The following is a 19,662-nucleotide window of genomic DNA, read 5'->3' as shown; positions in this document are numbered from 1 at the left end:
CACAGCGACCCACTGTATCAGAAAAAGAATACAAGTACCCAGTAGTGACAACAGAAATGTTTTCTACCAAAGAGAGGGGGGGGGGGGGGGGGGGGGGGGGGGGGGGGGGGGGGGGGGGGGGGGGGGGGGGGGTGGGAAGCAAAATATAAAATAAATGGGATTTCTGAAAGCATCTACTCTTTATTTGGTACTTTTTCCCGACATTATCCTATCCCAGTTCACGGCGATGCCTTACACTTCCATACCTGAAACCACACTAGACCATACATGTACCCAAAAAACAAATCGACATAATTCCTTAAGTGGAACCACTAGTAACAATAATTGAAGCTGATCACCAACATCTCCTCATATACCAAGGCTCTGCACCATGCAAACCGTCACCAAACTTAGCAGTAAAACAAAGTCTAGAGGACCGGATGGAGCTATAGAAATTGAGGACGATGCCGGCAAAGACTCAGATGGTGGAAAGGCTGCGTCATGCCCAGGAGCAACCAGAAAATCCGGGTTCGGAGGGCTCTGGCTCGAAGGGATAGTAGGCAGTGATGACTCAGAAGGAGGAAGTGCCACACCACCAGGAGAAGGGAACAAGGGACTAATGTCTGGGGATAGAACTGGAGGGGATGCAGGAGCACTTGGCAAGATAGCAGGCGCAGCTGAAATAGTTGAAACTTTCATATTTAGTGCAGATGCTGACGCTAATGAAGAGTAGGCAGCAAAGAGCATAAACATTGTCAAGATTGACCAAATGGAAGCCATAAATGATGATAGAATCAATTCCCTACTTATGAACTGCAACAAATGTTTCTCAGAGAGAGAGAGATAGAGAGAGAGAGAGAGAGAGAGAGAGAGGGAGTATGAGAGGAATGTGAGGATGTTCATGATTAAGGCTTAAAAGGGTACACTGTTGTGGAAGTGCTGGTGGGGACGAAGTGCAATGTGGCAAAAGATCATCGGGACCCATTATGATAATAAAGCTCTGCATGTTAGCTACGGGACAAGGTAGATTTGTGATTTTCTTCTGAGCACATGAAGATGAGGTGTCTGTTATCTTTTTCCTTTCCTTTTGAGCATTCCTGCTTCAGTTAAACCATGAGAGTCTGATGTTAAAGGTTTAATTCAAAGTCACGTAGGCTTCCCAGTTGGCATATACATATATAAATATAAGAACTGCATGCCTTGGTTTCAGTACAAGTTAATGATTACATGAACATATGAAAGTCACGATCCTAGAAACAGACATAGAGGAAAACAAAATTGAGCATTCCATCTCTATGGATCCTGTTAATTTGGATTTATCTTCATGTTTTGTTGCTCTTGTGGAATCACACATGCATGGACTAGGATTAATGTTTACTTTCTTGAATATAGTAACATATATGATTTTCAATTTTATATAATTCCTCTCAATCTAACAATGTAGTTGCAAGAAGAATTGTAAAAATTATTGCATGTCATGTATCCCTTTATGCTCTAGCCAGCTGTTACTTCTGATCTTTAAAATCCACATCTCTCTCTCTCTCTCTCTCTCTCTCTCTCTCTCTACCTTCACTTTAGCCAAATTAACCACGTACGGTTCTTCCTCGTCTTTTACCAAGACGACTGGTTTAGAGGAAAACGATTGGGTTTGACACATAAGCTATAAAAGAGTATACGTAGTTCCTCAATTTTTATTTTTCCTTTTTCCACTTTTGAGCTACTCTGCTACAAACAGCGTTAACATCTCTAGAAAAATCATATTTTTAGTCTGTGTGTAGCTTGCACATTATAGAATTGTAAATATTATTTCTTATTATTAGATCATATTGGATTTAGATTACACGTACATGCAATACCCTCATCCTATTATATAACTGATTATAAAATATTATATTTCTTGTATTGAATGACATGCAATTAAAAATTAGAGTTTATGTAACAAATTTGATGACATGGCATCTTGTAAATAAGAAATGATATTTACAGTCGTGAAGTGTGTAAGTGCCACACAATTTTCTTGAAAAAAAAGTGAGTAAATACGGGACTCATGAAAAAATTAATTAATTTTTTAATAGTGAACCTTATTCTTTTTCAAAAGGATTGCATGACATTTGTGTACTTCACGATTGTATCTAACATTACTCATCTTCTAACTAGAGATTAAAAGGATAGCCTTGTTTGGATTGAAAAATGAGATAATATGAGTTGAGATAGTTTGTGAATATTAGTGAGATTTATGAGTTAAAATTTATGAATAGTAATAAATAGTAATTGAGATGAGTCAAAGCTCTTCAGAAATTATAGAATAATGATAACTTTATGCAAAATTTAAATCATTGTTTTAAAATTCAATGCATGATAAGGTCCTTAACAACCGGAAACATTTATTATATAAAAACCCACTTGAGTAATTTCAATTCAATGTAATTTAAAAGTTCTTTTTAACAAAAAAAAACACTAAAACTATTGAATTGAGATCCTTCTAGTTTAATCTCTCAAATTTCCTGAAGTTATATTTATCTTTCTAAGTTAGATACCGGCCACATGCTATATTTATATTTCTAATGTAGATACCGGCCACATGCTATATGTATATGAGAAAGAGCCGAGCTACCCATAAGCCTCACACCCTACATACACATTTAAAAACATATATTTTACTTTTTTATCTTATTTTACTTGTAAACATATCTAGAATCATTTTCATTACGTGGATAAAAGGATAAAATGACATGTTTTTAAATAGATATGCAAAGTATAAGACTTATATCTAGAATTTTTCTATGAGAAAGAGCACCTCCAGACCGTCCTACTTTACACCGGCCAATAAAATCTCAACACAGACGAGACTTATAAATCTTATAGTGTGGTCTAGTTTATTGAATCATTTCTCTCTCCTCTCCCAGTACCTCGCTCCCCTAGAACGAACCCATCTCTCTTCTCTTTTGACAATATCTTCTAAAGCTCTTCCACTGAACTTCAAAACAGCGGCAATGCCCCCTTCCACTTTTCTCAAGCTAATCGTTTCTTGATTTGGATTTGGTAAACTGGAAAAGTTCATGTTTATTGCTAAACGACTTACTTTATTCTATAGTTTTTTTAATCTGTCAGGTCTTCTAGCTCGAGATCCATGGAGGTAAAGTTTGGAACTTTATGGGCTGAAAAGAGAGGATGCTGAAGTGTAGAAGAAGAAATGAGAAGATGAAGACAAGGTTTTTGTATTAAGGCTTGGTGATGTTAAACGGCACAGTTTCAATAAAGGCTGAAACAGCACAGTTTAATCATTTAAGTGGGAATGAGTTTATATGTAAACCGCATCGTTTGATCTATAAAAACGGTGTGTTTTGGTTTTAGTCTATATCTTGCTTACAAGGGACTTTTATGTAATTTCAGTTAGAAAGAGTTAAGTATCATGCCAAATGGGTTTTGCGATGCACTCTGGAGCATTTTCATCTAATTGCTATTTGTCTTTTATGGAGGAATTGGGGACCTCAAATACCGCAAACTGTATGAACATTTGAGGTATTTTCATTAGCATTCATCACCTTCTTTACTGTTTCTGTTACTGTCGTTTTACATACAACCTGAAAATAAAAAGGAATCCTTACAAGTGGTATCATTAGTCACCGATCCTACCCATTTCATCCAAATAGAACCAATCCATTAAATCATCATTCCTATACCCAGCCATCACAATCACTCCCAATCCAGATAATATCGGATTGAATTAACCCATACGTTACATTTTCACTACCCATTTTCCAAGCCAAACACTAACCCAAACAGCACCATACACTACCATCTACCATGGCTAGGGGTGAATTCGGTCTGGTCCGGTCGGTCTGAAAGAGGTGTTATGGACCGGACCGGACTAATTCGGTCCAGGGTTTTTTCACCCTGGACCGGACCGAATAGGCAGAAGGACCGGTCCGATCCAGTCCAATTCGGTCCGGTCCGGTCTGGTCGGTCCTATTCGGTCCAATCCTAACTGGATGGGCCAAAAGCCCAATCTTCTTCCTATGTTTTTTTGGCCCAATGGTGAAAGCCCACTAACAATTTATCCAATTTGAAGCCAAAAAATACAAAAAGAACTTAAAGGGAAAATAAAAATAATCATAAAAAAATTGTCAATATAATAAATTAATAATACTTGTGTTGCCAAGCAATATGCTAACTAAATTACAGTGAATAAATTTGAATAAAAGGTTTTAGTACAAAAAATAAATTTTGTCTATATCCATAAAAAACTTTAAAAAATGAATAGCTACTTGATTTTCTTACTACTAATCCATCCAAAGATTCCAAACAATTTAAACATGGTTAAACTAAAAATTATACTAGATAATGAAAGAAAATTGAAATAACATTCCAAGCAGATTTGGCTTCTAAAAGTAAGAAAGAAAAAAAAAATCATTCACAAGCATAGATAAATTATAATGAAAATTAAAAATTATACAATTCCCAAATAACTGAAAAATTAAAAAGCTCTAAATACAAATTACAATAAAGATAATTCTTCTCCTGACAGCTCATAAGCCATAGCTTCCTACATCTTTTGGCTTGGCATACTTTTCAGTTTTCACAGTATTCTGTAAAGTGTAAACAAAGAAATTATTAGGAAATAGCATGATATCATGATGCATGCATGTTACTGATCTGATTATGGTGCTAGGTAGATCATGCAAGCTAATTAAACATGGCTAGCTGTGGTGCAGGTATTTGGCTTCAAGGAAATTAGGTCGGCCAACTGTTTGATATATTGTTGCAGGGCGTTAGGCTCCCCTTTAATTGCAACGTAATGATACCAAAATAGATGCATATAACTACTACTTCTACTACTAGTCTATGATTTAAGACATAATAAACTATAGTCTGTAATCAGGTTATTAAAATTTAAGACATAATAAACTATAGTCTATGATTTAAAAAGAGAGATTTTTCTGTAATCACCGATTCACCATTAAAAAATTTTCTAACCAACCAAACAAGAGAGCAAATAAATAAACAAAATCAAGAGGAAAAAAGGGTTTCATATTCGGGCATCCGAAATTTTATACCCCCACAAATTCACAATATTCAAGATCAAGATATCGAGAATTTCAAGTAGATGAAATGAAATAAACATACCGAGAGTGAGGCTTTGAAGTCTGAGGCAGCACCGGAGCGGTTGAGTGGGGCTGTCGGCTGTAATTTTTTGGGGACCCAACGAAGACGACTCAGACGATGGACTGCCGGCAGGAATTTTCAGGTGACCGAACGGAGGGCTGGGCTGCTGGAGAGGGGGTTGTCGCGCGGCTGCTAGGGTTACGGAATTGGGAAACTGAGAATTCCAATTTCGTGGCCCGTGGAGTGGGGGGTTGGGGGCCAGGGGCTAACTGGGGAAGTGGGGGTGACGAAACGGCGCCGTTTGGGTTAAATTTGAACCCAAACAGCACCATTTAAGTAAGCTTGCACTCATTTAAAAAAAAAAGGTGACCGGTTGGGACTTCAATTTTGTTTTTAACGGCGCCGTTTGATGTTTTCCAAACTTGATGTGTTTTAATTTTAAACTTGTGATTTTTTTTAACATCAAACTTGATGTGTTTTAATTTTAAACTTGTGATTTTTTTTTTTATCTTTTTGGCACATAAATTAATTAAAAAAATTATTTAAATTAGTAAATTTAATTAAACTATTTAATGGTGATTATTCTTGTAACTCATTGAAAAAATAATTAATGATAATATTATATATTATACTCTAATAGTAATAGTGATACTAATAATATAATTATATATGTTATATATTATGGAATATATATTATATAATAACACATGGATACTAAATTATGGACTATACTATACTAAATTACTAATAGTAAATTAGAGTCATAGTGAATCAGTGATATATCATATAGACTCATTACTCATACTCATTAGTAATACTCATTAGTCATTAGTCATAGTATTAGTTGTATTGATACTATATATAGACTTGTAGACTTGTAGTTACTAGTTATAATATCTTATAGACTTACATTGATTTAGTTATAAATTTAGTTTAGTTATAAACTTATAATTATATTGATGATGTTAATTGTTACTTTATTACTAATTTAGAGTATGTCAACATATTACAATTTATTATAGTTCTAACTTCTAACTTATAAATTAGTTAATGGTGAATTAGTCATAGACTCATAAGTGAGTTAATTTATATTCATGTCATACATGAATCATGAAGTTAATTATAATTTACATTAGTTACTTTTAAATTTTTAATTGCTTTATACTTACTTACAATTTAGATATATTAAAAAATGTTATCTAATAATGTAGAATCTAGATAGATGTAGTCTTGTATTTGTAGATGTCTACTAATTAGTTAGTGGTGAATTGATGATAGGTTAATTGGACCATGTGGTAGGTTAGATGAAAATTACATAGTTTATTATATAAAAAATATAAATATATAATTTAATTTTTTTGTCGGTCCGGTCCGGTCCAATGCTTCTCGGTCCGATCCGGTCTGAAAACCCCTAAACCCGGGACCGGACCGAAACCGAGAATGCCTATTCTCGGTCCGGTCGGTTTTCTCAGTCCGGACCGGCTGACTTACAACCCTAACCATGGCAGACAATACCAGATCCAAGCACCAGCAGCATGAGAACCTTCAACATTAAGTTGAACACCACCAACAAGAAATTCTGAAATTAAAATCATATGTCAGTATTTTGAAAACTGATGTGAGTACTGTGAAAATAGATGTAAAGGAAATTAAAGACATGTTACATACCCTTTTTACCCAACAACAGAACCAACCACTACCCCTTCCAGCCTTCAACCATGAATTTTCTCCAGAAAATGAACATCCATACCCACGAAGGTTCAATCCTAAGGGGGTCAAACTTGATTTCCCTCATTTTCAAGGTGTTAATCCAGCAGCATGGCTTTTCAAGGCTAATCATTACTTTGAGTTCCACCAAACACCACTACCCCAACGGTTGTTGATGGCCTCGTATCACATGGAAGGGGATGCTCTTGTGTGGTTTCAAAATGCAGCAGATGGGGGCCTATGCAGGGATTGGGGCCTTTTCCAGATCATTACTACTTCGTTTTGGTCCAACAGCATATAACGACCCCATGGAAGCGTTGACAAGGCTCAAGCAGACCAGCTCCGTCGCTGGTTACATGGCGCAGTTCGAAACATTATCCAATCGCTTGAGGGGGCTCTCGGATGTCCATAAGTTGAGTTGTTTTCTCAGCGGCTTGAAGGACGAGCTCCGCATACCAATCCGAATGTTGAATCTGGTGAATTTAAATGCAGCGTATGGTTTGGCAAAAATGCAGGAAGAGTATCATATCAATACTAGGAAGTACAACAAACCAATGGAAGAAAGGACCACGACACTTGCAGGGGAAATTCTGGACAGCGTTCTTATTCCAATGATAATTACAACAAATGGAAGAAACCAATGAGTTTTACTAAGCCGGTGACTTCCATGCATATGTATGAGAAAAGAAAAAATGGCCTATGTTTCCATTGTGAGGAGAAATGGAACCCAACACATACTTGCAAAAATCCTAGAATTTATTTCTTACAAGTGGATGAAGAAGGAGTGGAAGAGGAATAAGAGGAATCTTGTGAAAAAAATGAAAGAGCAAGCCATTAGAGTTACTCCCCAGTGACAAGGCCAAACGTGAGATCTCTTTGGTTGCTATAGTTGTAACTCCTACTGTGAGAACTATGAGGCTGGTGGGAAGTATCAATGGAGAGCAAGTGGTGATTTTAGTAGACTCGGGCAGCTCACACAACTTTATAGATTCAACCTTGGTCTCAAAGTTGCAGCTGCCAGTGGATTACTTAGTAAACTTGAAGGTGCGGGTAGCTAATGGACAAGGCCTAAGCAATAAAGGGTTGTGTAGAACAATACAGCTGAAGGTACAAGGTAATTTGCTCCAACCCCTCTTCATTTATTAGACCTTGCGGGTTGTGACATTGTGTTAGGAGTCCAATGGTTAGAGATCTTGGGCCCTATTACTTGGAACGTTTCAAAGCTATTGATGTGCTTTTGGTCGGAAGGAAAGGCCATTGAATTGAATGGGCTGAAACTAAATCCTTCAATTGTAGAGGAGAGTGCAAAAGTCTGCAAGGCCACTATGGAAAGAGGGAATGGAATTTTCTTACAAATTATGTGTGTTGGGGAAGAAGAATGGGAGTATGGGAATGTGGCTGAGCCATTTTCAGAACTGTTAGAAGAATTTAAGGAGGTATTTGAGGAACCTCAAGGGTTACCCCCACCCCGTTCCCATGACCATTAAATAGTCCTCAAGGAGGTCACTCAACCCATAACAAATAAACCATATCGATACCCATATTATCGGTAAACAGAAATTGAAAAAATGGTGGCTGAGTTGTTGAGTTTGGGACTGATTAGACCTAGTTCTAGTCCTTTTTCTGCCCTTATTTTGTTGGTTTTTAAAGCCGATGGCAGTTAGGGGTGTAAATTCAAACAGGAAAACCGGTCCGGACCTGTCCGGACCGGACTGGTTTTACCGGTTTTGAACAGGTCCGGTCCGGGACCGGTTCTTAGAATATGAAAACCGGCCGGTTCAGGTCCGGTTCTGATTTTAGGATTTTTCGGACCGGACCAGTTGATAAAAAATATATATATATATAAAATAATATTTGTATTATTGTATATATAAGTTTTATACAAAATATTATATATATATTAATATATATAAGTTTTATATATTATGTATAATTATAAATTTGTATGTGAAATTTTTATATATAATTATATATATTCATATATGAAATAATTTCTTATTATAATTTATAAATTATTACATAAAATGTTAATACTAAATCACTAAAAGTTTATAACTAATACTAATATTAAATATATAGTTTATAACTAATACTAATATATAACTTATAACTAAATCAATAGTCTAATATTAATACTATTATATAGTCTAATATATTAATAAAAGTATAAAACAGATTTTTTTTAAATCAGTTTTTTTTTTTTTTTATAAACAAATTTTTAATGACAAATTGTGAAACTTATATTTTAAAAAAACCGGAAAACCGGACCAGACTGAAAACCGGTAAAACCGGAAGTACCGGTTTAGGAGGGTAACCGGTGCGTAATCGGTTTTGGAAAATACAAAACCGGTACATACCGGTTCGGTCCTAAATTTTGTCCAAAACCGGACCGGACCGGACCCGTTACACCCCTAATGGTAGTTGGTGGCTTTGCATGGATTATAGGGCACTTAATAAGGAAACAGTGAAGACAAAGTTTCATATTCCAGTGATAGATGAATTGCTGGATGAACTCTTCGAAGCGGTGACCTTCTCTAAGCTCGACCTATGGTCGGGCTATCACCAAGTGAGAGTGGTGCCTAGTGACATTCCTAAGACGACTTTCTGTACCTATGAAGGGCATTACCAGTTTTTGGTGATGCCTTTTGGCCTCACCAATGCTCCAGCCACATTTCATGGGTTAATGAATGATGTATTCAAACCCTTTATGAGGAAATTTGTTCTTTTTTTTTTTTTTACGACATCTTGGTCTATAGTAAATCTTGGGAGGAGCATGAAATTCATTTGAGAGAGGTTTTGAAGATGCTGAAATAGCATTGCTTGTATGCAAAAAAATCCAAGTGTCGATTCACTATGGAGGAAGTGGATTACTTGGGTCACATACATCATTTATGGCCAAGGTGTTAAGGCAGACCCTTCAAAAATTCAATCCATGTTGGATTAGCCAATCCCTAAGACATCTAAGGCCTTGAGAAGGTTCTTAGGGTTAACGGGGTATTATAGAAAATTTATAAGGCATTACGGGGTGTTAGCAGCCCCACTTACTTTGTTGTTGACAAAAAATGGCTTTGTGTAGACCCAAGAGGCAGAACTGGCCTTTAATAAGTTAAAGGAAGCGGAGACTAAGCCACCCGTACTTGCATTACCAGATTTCTCAAGGCCCTACACGGTGGAGCGTGATACTAGTGGGAATGGAATAGGTGTTGTCCTTATGCAGTCGGGGCAACCTTTTGCTTTTTTGAGTAAAATGTTAAAAGGAAGGGCTCTACTACTCTCAACGTATGAGAAGAGTTTCTGGTCATTGTGACAGCGGTGCAAAATGACGACCCTACCTTTTGGGGCAGTCATTTATCATTAAAACGGACCAACAAGCGCTGAAATTTTTGCTTGAGCAGAAAATTGGAACGGAAGCTCAACATAAATGGGTAAGCAAGCTTATGGGCTACGATTTTAAGATTTTGTACAAGAGGGGAAGAGAGAACGTCGTGGCTGATGCATTGTAGAGAAAAGGGGATATTGAAAATGAAGAAGTATGATTGCTTGCCCAGATTTCATTTCCCACTTCAGATTGGGTGAAAGAGCTAAAACTCAGCTATAAGAACAATACAGAAGCTTCGGGTTTGATGGAAAGGTTGTTGAATCAGCTAGAGGTTCCTAAGGGGACAACAGTATAGTTGGGAATAATTTTGAGGAAGGGCAAAATCTTTATAGTTCCAGACTCACCTTTCAAACTAAAAGTACTTTAGTTCATTCATCCGACTTTATGGCGGACATTCGAGGTACTTAAAGACCTATCAAAGGGCCAAAATGGACTTCTATTGGCCAGGTATGAAAAAAAATACATTAAAAGGTGGGTGAGGAAGTGTGAAATATGTCAGGCTTCTAAGTACGAGACGCTGCCCCCAGCTGGTCTCTTCCAACCTCTCCCCATACCCCAACAAGCATGGGTCGATATTTTGATGGACTTTGTGGAAGGGCTACCAAAGTCCAAGGTGTACTCTATAATTTTTGTTGTAATGGATCGTTTCACTAAATATGGGCATTTCATGTCCCTATCTCATCCCTATACAGCTCATGAAGTGGCCAAGATATTTTTCGGGTCAGTTTTTAAACTGCATGGTTTTCCAAAAACCATAGTGTCTGACAGGGATCCGGTGTTTTTAAGTTCCTTCTGGAAGGAGTTGTTTGCCCTCCAGGGTACTTCCTTAGACTATAGCTCGACTTATCACCCGCAAAGCGACGGTCAAACGGAAGTGGTGAATAAGGTGGTGGAAGGCTATCTGAGGTGTTACGTAGGATCTAAACCCACAGAGTGGAGCCAATGGCTGCCATTAGCCAAATGGTGGTACAACAGTACCTACCACAGCTCAACTAAGCTAACCCCTTTTAAGGCTCTCTACGGTTACCCTCCCTCCAAATTACTCGACTATATTCCTGGCACATCAAACAACACAACAGTTGACCAGCTACTACACAACAGAGCACAGATTTTGAATCTCTTGAAAAACAACCTCTCGGCAGCTCAAGTGAGAATGAAACACTATGCAGACAAAAAGAGAACCGAAAGACAATTTAGTGTAGGAGATTGGGTATACCTCCGCCTGCAACCGTATTGCCAGAAAACGGTGGCGTTGCGCCGGAATATGAAGTTGGCTCCACGCTTCTATGGGCCTTTCAAGGTGCTTCAGAAGCTTGGATCTATGGCCTACCACCTTGAGTTACCCCCCCTCTTCTAAAATCCACCCAGTTTTCCATGTTTCCTGCTTGAAAAGGAAACTGGGGGATTGTATTCAACCATTGGCCACGGTCCCACCCACCAACGACGGCGGCGAAGTGATTCCCGAGCTAGAGGTGGTGCATGATCGACGTATGAGACAACATAGGGGACGGGTTGCAACAGAGGTGTTGATTAAATGGGTAGGGCTTTCAGAAGAGGATAATACTTGGAAAAATCTCTGGAAACTTAGGACTTTGTATCCACACCTTGTGGACAAGGTCTTATAAGGAAAGGGGAATGTTAGGAGGTCTTCTAGCTCGAGATCCATGGAGGTAAAGTTTGAACTTTACAAGCTGAAGAGAGAGGATGCTGAAGTGTAGAAGAAGAAATGAGAAGATGAAGGCATGGGTTTTCGTATTAAGGTTTGGTAATGTTAAACAGCACAGTTTCAATAAAGGCTGGAAACGGCACAGTTTAATCATTTAAGTGGGAATGGGTCTGTATGTAAACTGCACCGTTTGATCTATAAAAACGGTGTGTTTTGGTTTCAGTCTATATCTTGCTTACAAGGGACTTTTATGTAATTTAAGTTAGAAACAGTTAAGTATCACGCCAGATGGGTTTTGCAATGCACTCTGGAACATTTTCATCTAATTGCTATTTGTCTTTTATGGAGGAATTGGGGACCTTGAATACCTTAAACTGTATGAACATTTCAAGTATTTTCATCAGCATTCGTCACCTTCTTTATTGTTTCTGTTACTGTCATTTTACATACAACCTGGAAATCAAAGGGAATCCTTACACAATCAAATGCAACAAGTTACATTTTTAATAGAGAAATATCACACATGTAAGTGGCTCAACCGGCAAAGGAAGCAATGAATACTCAAGATTGAATCAAGAACAGAGAAATATCATATTACATACAAAATTCCTCTCTTTACAAGCACTCAAAATCTCTCTCGCTCAACCCATTAGAAAAACAAGAAAAAAAAAAGAACAGAATAAAACAGAAAAGCCTATGTCTGCATGCCTCTATGTAGCTTTCCCCAATCGATGTACTAAGAGAACTCTTGAGCCAGAAAAAAAGTGTCCAGCCTCACCTACTTATATCTTTCTCCAATGGAAGAACCACTTTGATGGAAACTTTGGACAGTGCAGCATCAAATGTCTACGTGAAGACAGGAGTATTAAGGGCTTGAGAGAGAGAGAAAGCAACAATCCGAGGAAAGGGAGGGAGGGAGAGGGGTTTCGAAGGAGAGAGAGTATTTTAGAGAGAGAGTGACGAGGAAGGGAGGGGGAGAGAGAGAGAGAGAGAGAGAGAGAGAGAGAATTGACAGAAAATAAAAACATTTAATTAGCTGCATGCGGGTGTATTGTCCATTTTGCTGCAACCCATGCATGGCAGCTCCTCACTTGCAGGTGTAAAAGCGGGTATTACACCAGACAGGCTAGTAGCGTCTCCCCATGCTATATTTATCTTTCTAAGTTAGACCATCTAATCCAAACCGAAAATCATTGAATATCTCTTTTCAAAGCTAATATATGATCGATGGTGTTAACGTCGTGTTTCGCACACTTTTGGATAAGGCTCCGACAACTCAGGTTTTTGGGAATGGACATGCAAAAGATGGAGGGTAGTGCAACGTGGAGAGGGCGGCGTTGGAGCCGGGTAACCTTTGATGCTAAAGTCAGTAAATATTCTTGAAAGCTTATAAATAAGTAAAAGAGTTTAAGGATCAAAGAGACTTCTTCGTACTTGGAGCTGGCTATTTATACCATGGTAGAGGGGGTGCAAATCGTCTTTATCTCCACAAAATTTGTGCCTTCCTTTCTGTTTCTATTGTTAGACCTTCTTTAATGCGGCATGGCTCTGCGTTGACTCCATAAATGTGGCGTGTAACTTAGCAACAGTGCCATTAATGCAGCGTGATTCTCTAACCCCGCGTTTGCTCTATATGAGCCATAAATGATTTGATGCCAATAGGTTGATGGTCCTCCGCATTTCCTGTTGCGCTCCGTGCAGGTCCTTGGATTCTGAAGGTGGCCGCAGAATGCTAGACTGACCTGTCTTGTCAACTATACGGCGTCCCTTCCTGGTAAATGTTTCGTCCCCTACATAGATTTAGGGGTCCTCATGTCGGGTATTGGGTCGAAGTCCAATGGGCTTTAAGCAGTGGGGAAAATTCCCTTACAGATGGCATAAGATTTCGATCTTTTAGAATTCTAGAGCGTGAGAGATATAGACATGTACGTACTAAAGTGAGTTTCATAATATTTGTTGAGCTAATTTTAATGTTGTCCAAATAACTCACTCCGGCAGTTATTGATGTTGTGGAGTCTAATATATGTATTTAGATCTCTCACACTTTAGATCCCAAAATCCAATAAAAAAAATTGTAAAGTATCTCTATCCAAGATTCTTTCATTGGAGTTTATTTTTCTTTAAAATAAATAAAGAGATTAAAGTGAATTGATTGCTTGAATTAGAAGCGAGCTGTATGGTGATTAACTCATGTCCAAAAGAAAAAGAAAAAAGAACTGAAAATAAGAAAGAAGCAAAAGACAGAAATAAAGGAACAGTGAATTAGTCTATAGCTACTTCTCAACTCCCACGCAACTTACATTACAGCGGCTAATAAATTCTAATAATTGTTAGGTCTATATATATATATATATGTAATATCGCACGGAAAGTAGAAATAAAAGTTGATAAATCCAAATTGTTCCAACAAGTGGTTGGCAAATTTAGGAGAGATGTATTATAAGTACAATGATTTATCTGCAAAAACGAACACGAGTATTCAAGAATCAAAATGCATGTGATTACCCCACGTGGCCACACTAATTCTAACTTGGACTGCCTATAAATTGGCACGTTTCTCTTTTTTCCACCAAGTAAATTTATAAAACTTAATTGAATGATATGAGATCTGGATTTAGGATATTCATTACTAGCATTATTTATAAGGCCCTAACACCTATGAGGAGGCATCCATGCATTATATATAAGTTAGGCTTACATATATATATATATATATATATATATATATATATATATCTATCGTTGAGCTCTTAAGGTGCCATTTGGATAGTGAGTTGAGTTGAGTTGAGATGAAAGTTAAAATTTGAATAAAATATTATTATAATATTATTTTTTTAATAATATTATTATTATTAAATTTAAAATAATTGAATTGTTTATTATATTTTGTATCAGAATTTGAAAAAGTTATAATGATAAGATGACATGAGATGAAACACTTTTTACATCCTTAAAGTAAGTAATTAAGGACATGCTTGGCTTTACAATTAAACAAATTAATTGCTGGTATTTGATGAGTAAAAACATGATTTGTTCTCTAATCTCAATTTGATTGCTTTTTTATTCCCAATTTTAGTAAATGAACAGTTTTTTTTTTTTTTAATAAAAATGTTCTCAATTTAAAACATAATTGTAAAAAAATATTAGGTATCTTTATAATTTTTTCATTTTAAAAATGCTACAACCAAAAAGATAATCCGCAAAAATTCTAAATTTACAAACTGACATAATTTTATATGATACGTTATATTTATTTTACAAAAAAAATAATTTTACAATTTAAATACTACATCAAATCATGTCAATTTATAGATTTATTTTTATGGGATCTTTTCGTTAGACATTTTTTCAGCTTCTCCAACAATTGAAGTGCACGCACGTCAGCTCCTCATTAAACCAATAACTCACAATTAAAGTCACAGCTAAATCCAGCCAAAAGGAAACGTTGCCTTCAATCATACTTCCAAGCAAACTTCATTCAAGTATACTCCAAGAAAATATATACCAAAGGACTTAAAATGAAATTAATAATAAAGCAGAAACTTGGGAAGGTTAGGAAGCGTGCAAAAGCAGGTGGAAGAGTTCTTCATTCAATTCTGTGAAAACATACAGCTTGCCTTTGTGGTGATGACTGGCTGGGGATACTGCACGTACAAACCTCTACATTATTGTACTACTCTTCTTATAATACATTTCAATTTTCAACCTACCTACCAACAAAGTTTTGGAATAATATTAAAAATAATTATTCATAAGTGAGAATTAATAAAAAAAAAATCTCATATCAAAAGAGGTTGAAAAGATAATAATTAAAAAAAATAAATAAATTATGAGTAATGTATTGAACCGCAAGAGCATGTCCATGAAAGAAGTACATGACTAGCTAGTTTTAAATTCAAAGAGAATAAATAATTGATGACAATCACTGCATGAAAATTTGTGCAATACCCATATGGTTCACAAATTATGAATTAAATTCACAAATTTACTGTAGTATATTATTTAGTTGCAAATCTTTTTTTTTTTTTTCTGTAAATTAAGTAGATTGATATTTTTATATATTATATTTAACCTTATCAATAAGCCATCATATAAGTAGATTAATTATATTATAATTAAGTTTTAATTATATAATTTTTTTTTTAAAAAAAAAAATTACACTCATCTTCTTGTATAAGCCATGAAGGTGAGGTTTTTTTATTTTTTATTTTTCTTTTCTTTTTTAAGGGCGTTCTTCAGCGTTTATGCAAGTGATCAGATTGGGATTGAGCCACCATGCAAAAAGGGGCTGGAGACATAGGAGGGTAGAAATTCAATTCAATGAAGTCTTTATCCCTCAATAATTATGGTCCATCATAGGATTTAGTTTAGGGGTAATGATACTCTTACACTTTTTTTACTATCTGACTTTTTTTTTTTTTTTTTTTGCTATATGAATTTAGATAAAAAGATTTTGGAATATGATCTTCTTGCAAAATCTACAAGAAAATAACTTCAATAAATAACGTAATCATGTAAATTAATTCAGAATAGATTTAATTTTATAAAAATTGATTCAAAGAGTAAAAGAAAGTCGAATTTATGTTTAAGTAAATTATATGATTACGTTAGTTGATTAATTTTTTTTTTTTTTTAGATTATGCAAGAAGGTTATGTTCTGAGATTTTTAATCTAGATTCAAAGAGCAAAATGAAAAAGAAAAAAAACAGAAAAAAAGAGCTAAGTAGTAATTAAATAGTAGTACTAAAAGAGCTGTAAAGATATCATTACCCTTAGTTTAATTTAGATCATTGAACCATATCTAAAACTACATTCTCGATCGTCTCCCTCACGAATTTATTTTTAGGAAAATTTACAATAAAATGGGTACAAGTTAACATCACAAATATCACAAACACAACCAAATTACAATTTGTGACAAATAATCTCGAATTAAATCTGAGTTGCGCGCCTTTGAATCATCTCAGGACATGGATCATTCAATAATTTAATTTGGAGGTCTTCATTATCCTAATTTATAGAAAAATAATTATATAATCATCAACTTGAGAGAGAGAGATTGCTGGGGAAACAATTGATGGTCTTGAGAGACACGACCGTACGTACGTAATCAACTTCCATGACTGCAGGGCATTGACGAGCATAATAGGTGGCAAACTCCAAGCTGGTGGGCAGCTATTTTTTCACTACTACTACTACTAATAATAATAATAATAATAAATAAAAAATAAAAAGAGATGAGAATTATGTTATTTTAATTATAAAGGGGATAATTTTATCTTCTTTTTTTTTTTTTTTAAATCTCTAGTTTAATATAAACTGATTGAGTGAATATATCTCGTAATAAAAAGTTGATTGTGGAACAAGCGCCACCTGTTACAAATCATAACTTGGTAGAGAATTTTTGTTTTCTTTCTAATTATTTAACCATCTTTTTAATGTTTTATATATATATATATATATATATAATATTCAAATAATCTGTCATGCACGAAGTTGGACCCATGGATTTGATCCTTCTTTTTCCAGTACTAATTAAACCAGTTTATAACTTACACGACTTCCATTTCGTTAGAACAATATATAAATATATATATATATATATAATATGTTTGTATATAATAAAATAAAATGAAATAAACAAAAACAACATGCAGCATATGATTCCATCGATCCAGTGTTTTGCTCTCTAAGCAACGTTTTCAATTATGTTACACAGGTACGTAATTTATAGGTGCAGAAATCGATCCCACCCATTTGACAGTGATGCATGTCTAAAGACCCTTCTTACAAGCAGGCAGCAGCTCCCCACCAGCCCCGGCCCCTTTAAAGGTCTTTTGGGGGGGGCTCTGATCTTCCATCTTTGCAAAACTCTCGATCGCGTCGACTCCATTAATATGCAGGAGCAAGGCGCTGTAGTAATAATAGTTGGAGCCGGCCCTTCTGGGCTTGCAACTGCTGCCTGTCTAACAACGCTATCCATCCCATACCTATTACTCGAGAGAGAAGATTGTTTTGCTTCTCTATGGCAGAAGTATTCCTACGACCGTCTCCATCTCCACCTCAAAAAGCAATTCTGCCAACTCCCTCACATGTCATTCCCTGCCTCTTTTCCTACATACGTCCCCAAAACAATGTTCTTGCAATACTTAGATGACTATGTTTCCCGTTTCAAGATCAATCCCTTGTACCAAAGAAACGTGGTGTCTGCAGAGTACGATGATATTTCCAAGAGATGGTGTGTGAAGGCTAGGAATATTAATGCATCATCATGTTCTGGTGATGATCGGGTCGAGGAATATACAGCAAGGTTTTTAGTGGTGGCCACTGGGGAAGCAACCGACCCTTATACTCCCGATCAGATCGAGGGATTAGACACATTCACTGGGGAAGTTCTTCATTCTACTCAGTTCAAATCTGGGAAGGACTTCCAAAACAAGAATGTTTTGGTTGTTGGGTCTGGGAATTCGGGCTTGGAAATTGCAGTAGACTTGGTAAATCACGGTGCCAAAACCTCCATTGTTGTCCGAAGCCCGGTACGGACATATATATATATATATATATCCATTCATCTGTTTAATTCTAACTTAGCTATATATAGTTTTTTTCATTTTCCTTTTTTATTATATATATAACATGTTAGATATACCAATGTTTTGGATTATATATACACGTAGTACGTACAGGTTCATTTCCTGTCAAGGGAGATGGTGTTCTTGGCCTTGGTTTTGTTGAAGCATTTCGAGGTTGGCTTGGTGGATTCCATGATGGTCATGCTGAGCAAGCTGGTTTATAGGGACTTGAGCAAATACGGAATAAGGAGGCCTGAAGAGGGTCCTTTCTATATGAAGGCTAAGTACGGCAAGTATCCGGCAATCGACGTTGGTGCCTACGAAAAGATCAAGTCCGGAGAAATTCAGGTAAGATTACTGATCAGTACTATAGCTACTAATTTAATTCATAGAATGGTCCAAGTTATATTTATTGGTAAGGTCAGACAAATAATAATGGCTTCTCCGTCAAGTTTGGTGTGTGTTTTTTTTTTTTTCATTCTCCTTTCTTTCCCCCCTTTTTCATGGGAAACCCACGTTCTTGTCTATAGTAAAAAGCATAGAGGTGGTTGAGATTTTTGTGATGTTTGTTTTTTAGTTTTTTGACAAGCAAATCGATCACCAGTTGTCCCCACTCAATCAATACAATCTACAGTTCTGACTCTGTTCTAACAGCACTATATTATTGATTTTATTTTTGGTTTTTGTCTGTGTATTTTCAGGTATTTACAGCAGAAATAACGAGCATTAGTGGCAACAATATACAATTCAAGAACGGCAGCTCACATCCATTTGACACAATAGTTTTTTGCACTGGGTTCAAGAGATCAACAAACTCGTGGCTCAAGGTAAATGTATCAAGGAATGTTAGCACTGTATTGTTAAAAGTGCAAGAAAAATCAAAGCTTTACATCCCCCACCCCCATTTAAGTGCTTAGTTTATTGTCTTGAGCAGGGGGATGATTATCTTTTGAGCGAGGAAGGAATTCCGAAGCCTAGGTACCCTAACCATTGGAAGGGCAAGAACGGCTTGTACTGCGTTGGACTATCAAGAACAGGATTATATGGAGCTAGTGCTGATGCACAGAACATTGCTGATGATATCAAGTCACTTCTGTAGAGTTCTGCACTAAGTTCTGAAATGGTGTTTTTTTTGGATATTTGGCATTAATATAAGATTTTTTTTTTTTTTTTTTATTTGAAATTTTTGAGCTGTGACACAGAATGTGTCAGTTTTGGAACTCGGTTATCATATGATATAGTTTGTCGCTTTC

The 19,662-nt window shown here is 36.1% G+C and overlaps 3 protein-coding genes and 1 long non-coding RNA gene across 4 annotated transcripts; 2 read left to right on the top strand and 2 right to left on the bottom strand.

Annotated features, from left to right (window-relative positions):
* Positions 1-136: 136 nt before the first annotated feature.
* LOC121259278 (classical arabinogalactan protein 26) lies at positions 137-858 on the bottom strand. The gene has a single exon (XM_041160809.1). The coding sequence runs from the start codon at positions 757-759 to the stop codon at positions 349-351; it is 411 nt and encodes a 136-aa protein (XP_041016743.1). The 5' UTR covers positions 760-858; the 3' UTR covers positions 137-348.
* Positions 859-3,729: 2,871 nt separating this feature from the next.
* Positions 3,730-6,867, bottom strand: LOC121259277. The gene is made up of 3 exons (XR_005939552.1): positions 6,754-6,867; positions 6,573-6,664; positions 3,730-3,781 (listed from the first exon to the last, which is right to left on the bottom strand). It is a non-coding gene; the product is annotated as an uncharacterized LOC121259277 (long non-coding RNA).
* LOC121259276 lies at positions 6,760-11,924 on the top strand. The gene is made up of 3 exons (XM_041160808.1): positions 6,760-6,916; positions 7,039-7,259; positions 11,388-11,924. The coding sequence occupies exons 1-3, from the start codon at positions 6,904-6,906 to the stop codon at positions 11,526-11,528; spliced, it is 375 nt and encodes a 124-aa protein (XP_041016742.1). The 5' UTR covers positions 6,760-6,903; the 3' UTR covers positions 11,529-11,924.
* Positions 11,925-17,478: 5,554 nt separating this feature from the next.
* Positions 17,479-19,583, top strand: LOC121259275 (probable indole-3-pyruvate monooxygenase YUCCA10). The gene is made up of 4 exons (XM_041160807.1): positions 17,479-18,373; positions 18,524-18,757; positions 19,111-19,236; positions 19,344-19,583. The coding sequence occupies exons 1-4, from the start codon at positions 17,546-17,548 to the stop codon at positions 19,506-19,508; spliced, it is 1,353 nt and encodes a 450-aa protein (XP_041016741.1). The 5' UTR covers positions 17,479-17,545; the 3' UTR covers positions 19,509-19,583.
* Positions 19,584-19,662: the final 79 nt, after the last annotated feature.

This window comes from Juglans microcarpa x Juglans regia, chromosome 4D, assembly GCF_004785595.1.
Source record: "Juglans microcarpa x Juglans regia isolate MS1-56 chromosome 4D, Jm3101_v1.0, whole genome shotgun sequence".
NCBI lineage: Eukaryota > Viridiplantae > Streptophyta > Magnoliopsida > Fagales > Juglandaceae > Juglans > Juglans microcarpa x Juglans regia.
This window is presented reverse-complemented; position numbering and strand designations above follow the sequence as displayed.